This window comes from Bos grunniens, chromosome 4, assembly GCF_055505025.1.
Source record: "Bos grunniens cultivar Pamir isolate PY7600 chromosome 4, Bosgru_T2T1.0, whole genome shotgun sequence".
Taxonomy (NCBI): domain Eukaryota; kingdom Metazoa; phylum Chordata; class Mammalia; order Artiodactyla; family Bovidae; genus Bos; species Bos grunniens.
In genome coordinates, this window is record NC_141168.1 from 34,473,100 (window position 1) to 34,485,159 (window position 12,060).

The 12,060-nt window shown below is 38.2% G+C and overlaps 1 protein-coding gene across 39 annotated transcripts in view; it reads right to left on the minus strand.

Annotated features, from left to right (window-relative positions):
* The window catches only part of CPED1 (cadherin like and PC-esterase domain containing 1), a 326,670-nt gene that overhangs the window by 39,806 nt on the left and 274,804 nt on the right, over window positions 1-12,060 (minus strand). For all 39 annotated transcript variants that reach the window (XR_015162215.1, XM_086395901.1, XM_086395902.1 and 36 more), the window contains 2 exons: window positions 10,317-10,434; window positions 1,309-1,445 (listed from right to left, as the gene is read on the minus strand). Coding sequence is in view for 38 of the 39 variants with exons in the window: in XM_086395901.1 (XP_086252027.1) it covers window positions 1,309-1,445; window positions 10,317-10,434 (255 nt within the window). In the remaining variant the exon portion in view is untranslated. The remainder of the gene's footprint in view (window positions 1-1,308; window positions 1,446-10,316; window positions 10,435-12,060) is intronic.

Below are 12,060 nucleotides of genomic sequence, written 5' to 3' on the forward strand. Positions count from 1 at the left end.
CAGAGTGAGACACGACTGAATGACTAACATTTTCACTTGGAATCTTTGTGAACACTATAAACATTTTCACTTGGAATCTTTGTGAACACTATAAATTCTGACATCAGAATGATATTCTGAAAGGGTTGAGAAGTCTGACTTCTTAAATCAACAAGTACTTTCATTGCTTCCAGTCCTACATTCCTAGGATATGAAGTTTGGATTGTCCAGATTGGTGGTGAAAACTGCCTGAATTGTGGCAGCTCACATACATGTATGATCATAGATGAATTAATCTCTCTGAACTTCAATATTCTTAAGTAGAAAGCTGCTGCACAGATTTCTGATTAGGAATAAATAAGATTTTAATGTATTCATTTACTTAACAAATATTTATTAAGTGATCATTATGTATCGAATTCTTGTCTGGAGAATTCCATGGACACAAGAGCCTGGTGGGCTACAGTCCATGCAGTTTTACTATGTCAGACACAACTGAGTAACACTTTCTTTTTCTTTATGATTCATAGAGCATCTTTAAAAAGTTGGTTTTTAAAATCAGTCTTGCCTGTGTTTGAGAGCTTACACATAGTTTGCAAGGACATGTCCATCTAATTAAAAACTACTTAAAAATCTGGAAAAGGATTACTTACTTCACATTACCCAAGCATCTCAGTCTATTCGCCCAGTTTGCAGGTTCGAGAACTCTGCTGGAATCTACCTAGTCAGAGCACTCCTAGCAAGGAGACACCACATGTCCAAGAAACCAGCTTAGAAGCCGCCCTAAAGGAAAAGCAGTCTAGCGAGGTCCACGCGAGACCTGCCCGGGGAATGTGAGAGAAGATCAGGAAGGTTAGCGTGTAAAAACAGTGTCATGCACGGGGTAAGCTGGAGCAGAAGTCTTACATGCAGAAGCATTCCACTGCCTGTGTGAGCCACAGATGGCCATTTCAGCTGCAGTGCCTGTGAGAGCTGCCGCTGACAAGGCCAGCTGCTCGGAACCACCAACTGTCAGTTGATGTGGCCAGCTCTTACCCATGTGTGCTGAGAAAACCAGCATGGAACTGGGTCAGCACAGAACACGATTTTAATAGCCTCAATCTGTCAAGTAGACTTCTTTGGAAACAATGAAACAATTGAGCATTTTGAGCAAAAATGGTTAAGGCTCTTCTATGATAAGGCACCCATTCAAAAAGTCAAACTGCATCCAGTTAGTCCTCCTGTGCAGAGTGAAGGAGCAGGCATGGGTCTAGGAGTTAACAATGGTGTGGTTTTCAGTTCTGCAGGCGGCCTAAATGAAAAGTCTCCCCTGAAGAATCCAGAACCTACCTTCCTTCCTCCCAGGCACTGCTGGAGTTGAGGCTTAGTCACGACACCGTATTGGCAGTGGTGAGGCTGCCAAGTGATTTCTCTCCAGTCACAGGTCCTGTTGTCTGAACAGCTAAGGCAAGGCACGATCCACTGGCCTGAAATAGACAGCAAAACTTCTTTGGCTCAGTTTCTATGGGTGAAGTTACAGTTTGCACGAAAGTCTAGAATTCAGTGATGGATGGCACACCATTGCAGAAATCACAGTGAGGAGACCACACTCATATAAACCCAGGGGAACAGTGCATGGCTTCCTGCCAACCAAACAGAATCACATCAGGTAGTCATGTTCTGAAATAACACAGTTCATGTTGAAGTCAAGTGCGAATTCTGTTCTGTGAAAACACATGCTTATAAAAAAATTAAAGTGTTTGGGTACTACTCAATTATTATTTATTTTCAAACGGTACATGAGGTCTTTCATAGGACTGAAGTCTATAGGGAGTCACTGACACTGACGTAGTTGGCCACACATATTTCCTAGCCTAACACATGCTTAGTTACCAATCCAACAATAGTCATATTCTCTGCTATCAAGAGCTTCAATACATAATAAGACAGTTATTTTAATATTCTGATAATTTGCTGTTTTGAAGAATAGTCTTAATTTGATATATGGCCTTTTTGCTGTGAATCTCTTCACTTCTTTCTAGCTCTGTTGCCTTAATTTTTTCATCTGTTAGAAGTGGAGTGTACTATTCTTCTCACATGATTGGTATGAGGATTTAATGCGATTATATAGTTAAAGGACCCAGCACAATTATGTATCCTACTCACCTTTGTTACTAGCTAAGTTCAGGCACAGAGTAAGGCACAAGCTTTGGTCAATGCTTATAAGATAAATGAATATCCTTAAAAAGCTGCATGTAAGATCTTTCTTATTTTATGGATAAAGTAACATGTATTCAAATGTTGCAGCTTTTAGGGTGAGTAGTCACATTAATTATTTAATAATTTATTAGAAAAATATCAAGACATAATTTGGATTTTTAAAAACAATTTTCTTTATTTTTGGCTGTGTTGGGGCTTCCTTGTTTTGTTGGCTTTTCTCTAGTCGTGGAGCCTGGGTCTCTCATTGTGGTAGCTTCTCTTGTTGTGGAGTGAGGGCTTTAGGACAAACAGACTTCTGTCGTTTCAGCTCTTGGGCTCTAGCGGCACAGACTCAATAGTTGTCGCGCTCGGGCTTAGTTGCCCCGCAGCGTGTAGGATCTTCCCAGACCAGGGATCGAACCTGTGTCTCCTGCATTGAAGGAGCCACTGAGCCACCAGGGAAGCCCCTGGATTTCAATTTTTGTTTTCTCCTATTCATCTTTTCAGAAATGGAGACTCAATCAGCATGTTAAATACAGAGCAGTTATTTGTATTTTCTGTGGCGAATATCTTGACGTCTCCAGCAAACACCCGCTGTACCCCAAAGATCTCGCTGATGTTACCGCTTCACGTTTCTCTTCAAAATATGGAGGAGCTAAATATTCCCGGCTACTTTTTGAGTTACAAAGGAAAGTTTTAAACAAGTTTATCCCTTCTGGCTTTGATTTGTGGTTCTGCTAACAAAAGTATCTGGTGTGACGTTAATTTTGCGTGCATACTGGTCACTTCAGTCGTGTCCAACTCTTTGCAACCTCATGGACCATAGCCCGCCAGGCTCCTCTGTCCATGGCATTTTCTCAGCAAGAATACTGGAGTGGGTTGCCATGCCCTCCTCCAGGGTATTTTCCTGACCCAGGGACTGAAACCCACATCTCCAGCACTGCAGGCGGATTCTTTACTGTTCAGCCACCAGGGAAGCCTGTGACATTAATTTTAGAGGGAAGAATTTCTATTTTCAGGGGATGGTAAAATACACTTTGCATTTCATAACTCAGGAATGTCAGAATTGTGTATGTGAGTTTTTGTGTGGGTGGAAATAGTTACAAATAATAAAATACAGAAACAGATCTAGTTTATGGCTCTTACTGGTGGATCCCAGAAAGGGAAAAAGCATGTGTATATTAAGAAAGAGAAACTGGGAGAGACAGAAGAAAATAGAAGGGAAAGGAGATGAGAACAGCATGCCTTCCAAGGAAGAGAAGGAAACATACAGCAGAACTGCTTTGGGGCAAATTGTGTCAACAGGAGCAGGAAGTTGAAATACAGGACATCCAAAAGCAATGTGGACTTATTTATTCCTCTCACCATAAATTTTTTTCTTTGCTTTGATTTTTAAACTTAATGAGAATTCCAGAAAACTGCCTCATTCAAAGTCCACCCATTAAGTAACATCTCCAAAATTTCAGGTCTGGTGAATGACCTGAATTTCTCTATATACATATCACTGTCTAGCTAGTAGGATTTTAATTCAATACATTATTGATGTATCTACCCTCTTAGGTATTAGGCATTCTTGTTGGTAAAATAAGATAATGAAATAGTTATCTAAAAAGAAATAGTTATTAAATATCACTAAAAAAGAAATAGTCAACATTTTTATAGCACCTCTCAGATGTTGGATATTCTGAGCACTTAAATACATTAATTTATTTAGTGTCAGAACCACCCTATTATTATCCCCATTGCAGTATTAACTGAGGCTCAGAAAGGTTAAGTAACTTGTCCAAGATCTTTTAGCTAGGAGGTGGCTGTATATTAATTTAAAATATACAGGATTGGAGCTGAAGACTGTCCCAGAGTCCATGCTCTTAACTATAATGTGAAACTTCAAAAATCATAATCAGGTGAAGGGTTAAATTACATGTATAAAATTGCCATTTATACATGTCAAAAGCTTAAGAATAGGTAATTCATAATTGAGTAAAACGAGTGGAACTCAAAGATCTTGGGCTTTGGAGACAGACACACCTGAGCTCTGCCTCCATGGAGCTCTGTAGACCTCAGTGCAGTACATTAAAGCATCTGAGGACTTCCCTGGTGGCTCAGTGGTAAAGAATCAGCCTGCCAATTCAGGAGACACAGGTTCAATCCCTGGTCCGGGAAGATCCCACTTGACGTGGCACAACTAAGCCCATGTGCCACAACTACTAAGCCTGTGCTCAGAGCCCACGAGCTGCAACCACTAGAAGCCCGGCAGCCCTAGAGCCTGTGCCCTGCAACAAGAGAGGCCACCACAATGGGAGGCCAACATATCAAAAAGTAGAGAGTAGTCCCCGCTGACCGCAACTAGAGAAGAGCCCGTGCAGCAAAGAAGACCCAACACAGCCAAAAATAAATAAACAAAATTTTTTTAAAAGTCAGCTGGAAAAGTTTTAAAAATCCTCACGCCCAGCCTGTGCCCTAGACAGATTACATCAGAACCACTGGATGTGGAACTCAGGCATCAGTGTATTTTTAAAAGCTTTTTAGGTGATTCCAATATGCAGTCAAGGTTGAGGACCATTGTTTATCTTGGAAAAATTACTTAATCTTTTCATGATTACACTTACTTCTCTATACGAAAAATATGTGTAGCATCTGCCACAGCGCCTTTACACTAGATGTTGATGAATATATTTCCTGCCCTCACCCCACTTCACCCTAAGCAAACCATGGCAGTTTAGAATAAAGACAGCATGGGAGTCAGAGTTGTCTGGCACGTTCCATGGGAGCAGATAAGATGTGAGGAGGTATTTGTGAATAGATAAGATTCAGAGAGGTACAATGGGTGATTTTAAGTGGAGAGACAGACCTGACTGTAGTGAGACTGAGGAAGTGACTGTTGTCCATGACAGATTGTGTATACTGGGGAGAAAAAGAAGGTCTGCTTAGTGAAAGGGGTTTCCAAAGTTTGCAGATGTAGAGAATAGTATTAATACTAAAAGCTACAGCACCAAACATTTGGGAGTGGTGTTGGGTTGTGGATGGCAAAATGAAGACTGTTTTCAAAAGTGTTTGTTTCTCCATCCAATTCTCTTTATAATTCTTCTGTGGTTTTCATTCAGAATATTCTAATTCTGATTTTGCCCTGATATACAGAATTTGTAATCAATAATCCACTTCCTTCACATATTTGTTTGGCTCCTAATACAATTTGAATTAGACATGGCCTTCAGTTTATCCCTCGTTGAAGAATTCCTCAAGAAAATCTCCTTCTGAAAAAGTCTTTTTTTTTTTTTTTTTTTCCAATAGAGATTTTGTGGGTTGTGGATGCAGTTGGAAGGGGCCTGGGATCACCTCTTTTCCATCCTTTTCTTTTAAAGTGAAGATAACTGAGACCTAAGATGTTAAATAATGGAAGTAGGATCATGTCAACGACAGGGCTGGACCAGAATTGAAGTCTCAGAGTCTCCAAAGTGCTGATCTATTCATCATGTTAGGTTAGAGCAGCACAAAATCATCAGTCGAAAATGCAATATGGCTCAGCAATCTCTCTGGTAGCACTGACAGAAAAGCCACAAACAGGTTGTCATAATACATGTATTTTTATTTTTAAAAGCTGAATTTGCTCAGTGGGTTCATGTATTCAGAGACTGTTTTTAAATAGATTATTATTTTTTTTTCATAAGATGGTGGCATGTTGGGGACACACATGTGTTTCTGCCAATAATATATTATTTAATAATACTTTGAAAGGCTCAGTTTTCCTCAGAACCTTGAGTTTCTAACAGCATGTGTATCCTCTTTGCCCAAACACTGTCTCCCCCGATAAATTTGTTGACAGCTAATTTTTCACAAACTGAGATCTTTGGCCATTTGCTGCTAAGGCTGAAGAAACGTGACCAATTGCATGCACAAAGATCCTAATATGGGTACCATTACTTTGTGAGCATAAAATCACATGCACATAAAAAAGATGCCTGATTGGGTCTCTGAAAATTCAGCCCCAGTGGTTCATATGACCATGTATTGATAGTCATCACTCTTTGCAGTTTTGTATTGCTTAACAATGCTTTTTTATTGTGAGTTAGTAATACTACTTGAAATAGACATCTGTATAACATCTGCAGGACTGGGATTTCTTGACATTTTAAATGATTCCAGCTCACTAAAAATTGTCAAAAAGGAGGGCATACATTCTATGTTATATATTTAAACAATGAATGAATCAAAGCTGTGATTCTGAAATAAAATATGACATATGTCATAGGGAATAACATTCTGAAGAATGAAACTACCTTTGGGGAGAAGTTATTTAATTTATCATTATAGCTTTATATTTAATGCAAGTTAGATTTATGTGAATTGAATTGGGGGATATAATGGAGAAAAGAAGTTAAACTTTGTGATTTAGTAAGATGTAAAATCATATAAACAATAGCACTAATTCCTGACTCTATAATGCTATAAAACAAGGAAGTTTTTAATTGAGAAGAAAAAGAGTCTATATTTTCAATATTATTAGAATTATTAAAGTATAAGTTGCTATATTTCCTTCCAAAAAGATATGATAAAACTTTTTGTTTATATATTATAAAATATAATCTAAACCATTTTCTTTAAAGGTAATTCTCATTCAGTGACCATATAAACTTCTGTCTGCAAATTAGAAGAATTATTTTTTTCTTTCCTGGGTAAAATATTTTATTCTTAGGTTGTATTTTATAGTTAAATTATTTTCAAAATTCAACTTAATAAAAAAGTCACTCAAAATTATATTAGCTGGTGTTATTAAAAGAACATTTTTCAAAGAGAAAAAAAATGGATCCAATTCTGGCAGATAACTGTAATGTGCTCTGAAAATAAGGTTTGGGGACCATTCTATGACCTTATAAGCTAAATCTAGAGCACCCAAAATAAACATCCTTCAGTGTCTAGTGTGACAACTTCTTTCAACAGAGGGGAGTCCTACCATTAAATCATCTCCAGGAGTGAAAGAGAGAAAAAGAAAAAAAAAAAAAAATCTATCCTTGCAAACTTATCTCTGAACTCACTCATTTACCTTGAATCTTTAGGTCTCTAGCACCTCAAGGGTAGAGGGGTTACCCTTGGTTGATTTCACAGTCTTCTGTGAAAGAGAGGAGGGCTTGAACCTTGGTTTTAGTTCAGCAACAATTTTTAAATCATATATTGACACTGAAAGATGAATAAGGTACAGTCTTTGCTCTGGACACACTTGAAATCTCATGCAGCCTTCAGGACACCCTTATGGCTGATGCACCTTTTACATGTTAATACACCTACCTTGTGCTATATGTACATATACTCATATGTATATATTATTTCCATCATAAAATATAAAATAAGCATAATTATATAAAAATAAAGGTACATATATTTTCATCTTTACTGGCCTCTTCCCTGTGCTGTTTTGTACTTCTCTCTCTCTCCTTGCTTGGCTATATTATTCCCCTTTGAAGACTATTGATTAGAGAGAGAGGAACATGTGAATCAGACTCCTGAAACATTATGAGGTAAGTGCTATTTGAAAACATGTGCATAGAACATTCTGGGTGCATGTGAAAGTGTTAGTCACTCCTGTCAGACTCTTTGCAACCCCATGGACTGTAGCCCATCAGTCTCCTCTGTCCATGGAATTCTTCAGGCAAGAATACTGGCAGGGGTAGCTGTTCCCTTCTCCAGGGGATCTTCCTGAACCAGGGATCAAGCCCAGGTCTCCCTTACTGCAGAGATTCTTTACCATCTGAGTCACATAAAAGAGAAGCAAATCTGGGGGTGAGGCGGTAAATAAAGACTTCCTGGAGAAGAGGATATGGCATCAGGAGAACTTGGATCAAGATGGGAAGAAGACTTTTAGGAGCAGGGATCAGCACGGACAAGAGCTGGAGTCCTGCAGCCGATTATCAGTATGAAATGAGGTCCAGAGTCTGGGAGGAGTTAGGAGAGATAGGATGGGTCAGATTATTGTCAGGCTGAGGAATATGTGCTTGATTTGAGGAGTCAATATTTGTTTTTTTCAAAGAAGCCTAACTACTCAAGTTCCCAGAAGGCTCCTGTTTTACGGCAGCCTCTGTTGTAAGGACCAGGTAGAGAGACAGCTTCAGAACAGGGCTTGGCAAAAGTTACTATAAGTTTAACAGACAGGAGAAATTGCCACTTCTTGAGGAATCTCAGTAATGTACCTTCAACTTTTTATTGAAGAACTTTTGACTTGGTTCAGTAGGAGGAATCGAATTAAGTTGTTTTATGGTTCTCATAAATTGTAACCTGATTAAATAAAATACCTAGACATATGGATGTCTCCTTTGTATACAAGAGTATATATCTCATTTAGCCGAGAATCATAAATCATACCACCTGACACACCGTAATGGGTAAATCCCTCTCTATGCACTGTCTGTAATTTATTATTTGGGACACATGTTCCAGAACTGGGAAATGCCCACGTTTGTTAGCCGTGCATGCCAAATTGCAACTTGTCCCACCCATTTGTGAAACTCATATCCCATTCAAGCTGTAGTGTGAAGTTCATGGCAAGGGTAGAAAAGATCCTGAGTGTTTTCTCAGACTTTTTAGATGAAGGGAGACCTTGGGTCAGGATGCCAGAGCGGTAACCAGGAAGCGCAGAGGAGATGCTCTTTGCTCCTCTTACTGCCTTGGAGGTATTTTTAGTCCCAGCTTTGGCTTAACTTCACTGGTCTCCACTCAAAGAAGAATGCTGAGGAAGGAAAGAAACAGGGGAAGTGGACAGCGCCTCCAAAGAGTCTCATTCCAGATCTGCCCTCGGTTTAGGCAGGATGAGTACTGCAACTTGAATTGTTTAGAAGTGGATCTTTCTATTTATTTACTTTGTTGGAGTATAATTGTTTTACAATGTTGTGTTAATTTCTGCTGTACAATGAAGCGAATCAGCTATTTATATACATACATCCCCTCCCTCTTGGAGATCCCTCTCGCCCCGTTCATCCCACCCCTCTAGGTCATCACAGAGCTCTGAGCTGAGCTCCCTGTGTTATAGAGCAACTTCCCACTAGCTATCTATTTTACACACGGTAGTGTATATATGCCCGTGCTATCTTCCAATCCGTCTCACCCTCCCCTTCCCCTCTGTGTCTACACATCCATTTTCTACATCTGCGTCTCTATTCTTGCCCTGAAAATAGGTTCATATGTACCATCTTTCTATATTCCATACATATATGATATTTGTTTTTCTCTTTCTGATTTACTTCACTCTGTATGACAGACTATAGGTCCATCCACATCACTACAAATGACCCAATTTTGTTTCTTTTTATAGCTGAGTAATATAATATTCCATTATGTATATATATATATCTATATATATATATATCTTCTTTATCCATTCCTCTGTTGATGGACATTTAGTGTGCTTTCCTGTATCCCAGTGTTAATTGTAGCACTGTTTACAATAGCCAGGACATGTAATTTGAATTTGACATCCCAATTTCCCTGCCTCTATTCATGTTCAATATATGGGAGACATTAGTGACCACTCCCAAAGATTTTTTTTTTAACTTGAAGAAATGATATAAAACTGAGCTTCTATCCTTTGCAGTTCTTTGGGTTCACAAGGTCAACTTATTTTGTACTTACTCTGTAGAAATTATAATGTTAAGTGAATTGGTAGAGTCTGAATAACTGAGACCCCTTGTCCTCATCCAGCTTACAGCCTGGGAACACTGACATCAAAGTCAATTACATACTTAATTATTTAATGGGGTCGCAAAGAGTCAGACACGACTTAGCAACTGAACAACAATGAACAACAATCATTTAAATAATTGTGGAAGCTGCAAAGGAAGAAAAACACTGGGTGCTATGAAAACATATAGTAAGGAAAACAAGTCAGGGGCTCAAGGGAAGGCTCTATGCTATGACTTTTTGACTGAGATCTATGGTGAATATGCATTAAACTAAGGAGAAAGCAGAAGGTGAAAGGAACAGATTTGATTAATCACATATTTCACATACTCAAACAATGCATTTTCATTAATTATATGTGTGGCAGTTCATAGTAATTAAAAAGCACCAGATCACCTTGAGTTTTTTGTAGAAGAATAGCTTAAGTAACCATCTACTACTTATGTATACTAAGGGATTTTTTTTAAAAAAAGAAATGATAGTGTAATAGTCACCTTTTGTATCCCCAGATGGACAAGTCTTTAGTTCGGGCTGTGAAATGGCTTCAATGTAGTCAGAGGAAATAGGCTGTAACCCACAGGTTTCCTCTGGCTGAATCAGCAAACCACAATCCTGCATTAAAATGATAAAAGTTAGCTGTCATAGTAATTAACCTGACCTGTAGTAATAAAATCTCAAAAATACGACTTCCTCTGCCAAATAACCTTTATGGATAAAAGGGAGCAATCCATGTTTACCCTTCTCTTGATATTTATCCATTGATAGTTGTTTTTGCTATTAATAGCTGCTTCTATTAGGGGATTCATATAAATTCTAATGATAACTTAATCTTTATTTTGGCATTGATAGTTATGTTATTGTTCTGCTGATTTTTAAAGAAATAAGTGTTAGTTATTTTAAAAAATATCCCTTTGTGTTGTTGACTCATTAAAAAATAAAGTATAAGAGAGGACAATACATTAAGGGGAGACAATGTGATTCTGTGAGATAACAAATGGGAAATACTTGGGGAGAATGTTAATTTAACAGATGCATTTCATTTCAACACACATTTATTTAAGATCTATGATTTGCTAGAAATGGAATCAAATATGTATATTTTATCTAAAACATTTTACATATTTATAAAAGTAGGTAGGTAACAGCTCACTGCAATGAAACTCATTAGAGAAGAGGCATGTTCTGCACCAAGCAATGCCTTCTGTAGTCTGCCATATGCATTGCAGAGGGGCAATCCATTGGCTTTGAAATCTCTCGTCTTCTCCAGTATATCACGCTTCTCTTGTTTTCTCTTAGCTGATCCTACAAAGCTGTAGGCACTGTACCTGTCCTGTGTCCATCTAACCGACCTCATCCAGTTCCACTGCCACCCTTCTCACGGGGTTCTCCCTGTCTACCAAGATTAAGGTCAGGTTAAAATGCAATAATATCTGTTAGGAATGCTTTCTTCCTAATTTTGCATGGAGAGCATCTTTTGGTGTTTGAGGTCTCTTGAAACGGCAGCACAGTGATGTGTCAGCTTTTGTCCACATCAGCATCCTTTGTTTCCTTCGTCTTCACCATTTGGTAATTGCATTTGTTATTTGTGCCTTTTCCACTAGACTGAATACTCCATGAGAATGGATAATTATTTCCCCTCACACATAAATCCCATCCCTGGTGTACAGTAGACAACGATAAATATTTGCTGAATGTGTAAAGGGTTAGAGTTAATTGTCCCCCTTTTCATATCATGCATTCTCAGTAATGGAGAGAAATAATTGGTTTGACCTCTTTGCTCTGTATTTCTGCCTCTAACGAGCAATTGCTGGTCACTTCTTTCACACTTTTAAACGTCCTAACCACCAACTCAGATTCCTGGATCTCACACAAAAGATCCAGAGCATCAGGGAACAAAAGGAATGGGGGTAGTCTAAGGACTTTTAAAATCTTGATTCAGTACACATATTTTCATTTTTTAATTCATCACTGAAGTTGAAGTTTAGGAAACTGATTAAAATTAGAAATATGATTTATGTTAAAATGTTCATTATATTATAATAAAGCAATTAAAATAGCATAAAGTTTATAATGATGTGAGAAGATTTAGTCTGAATAAACATCTATGAATGATACATGTTCATGTATGTGTGATACCTATTTATTCATCTATCTATTCATTTGTTTTTAGTGGAGACTAGACCTTTATTTTGGAGAAGGCAATGGCACCCTACTCCAGTACTCTTGCCTGGAAAATCC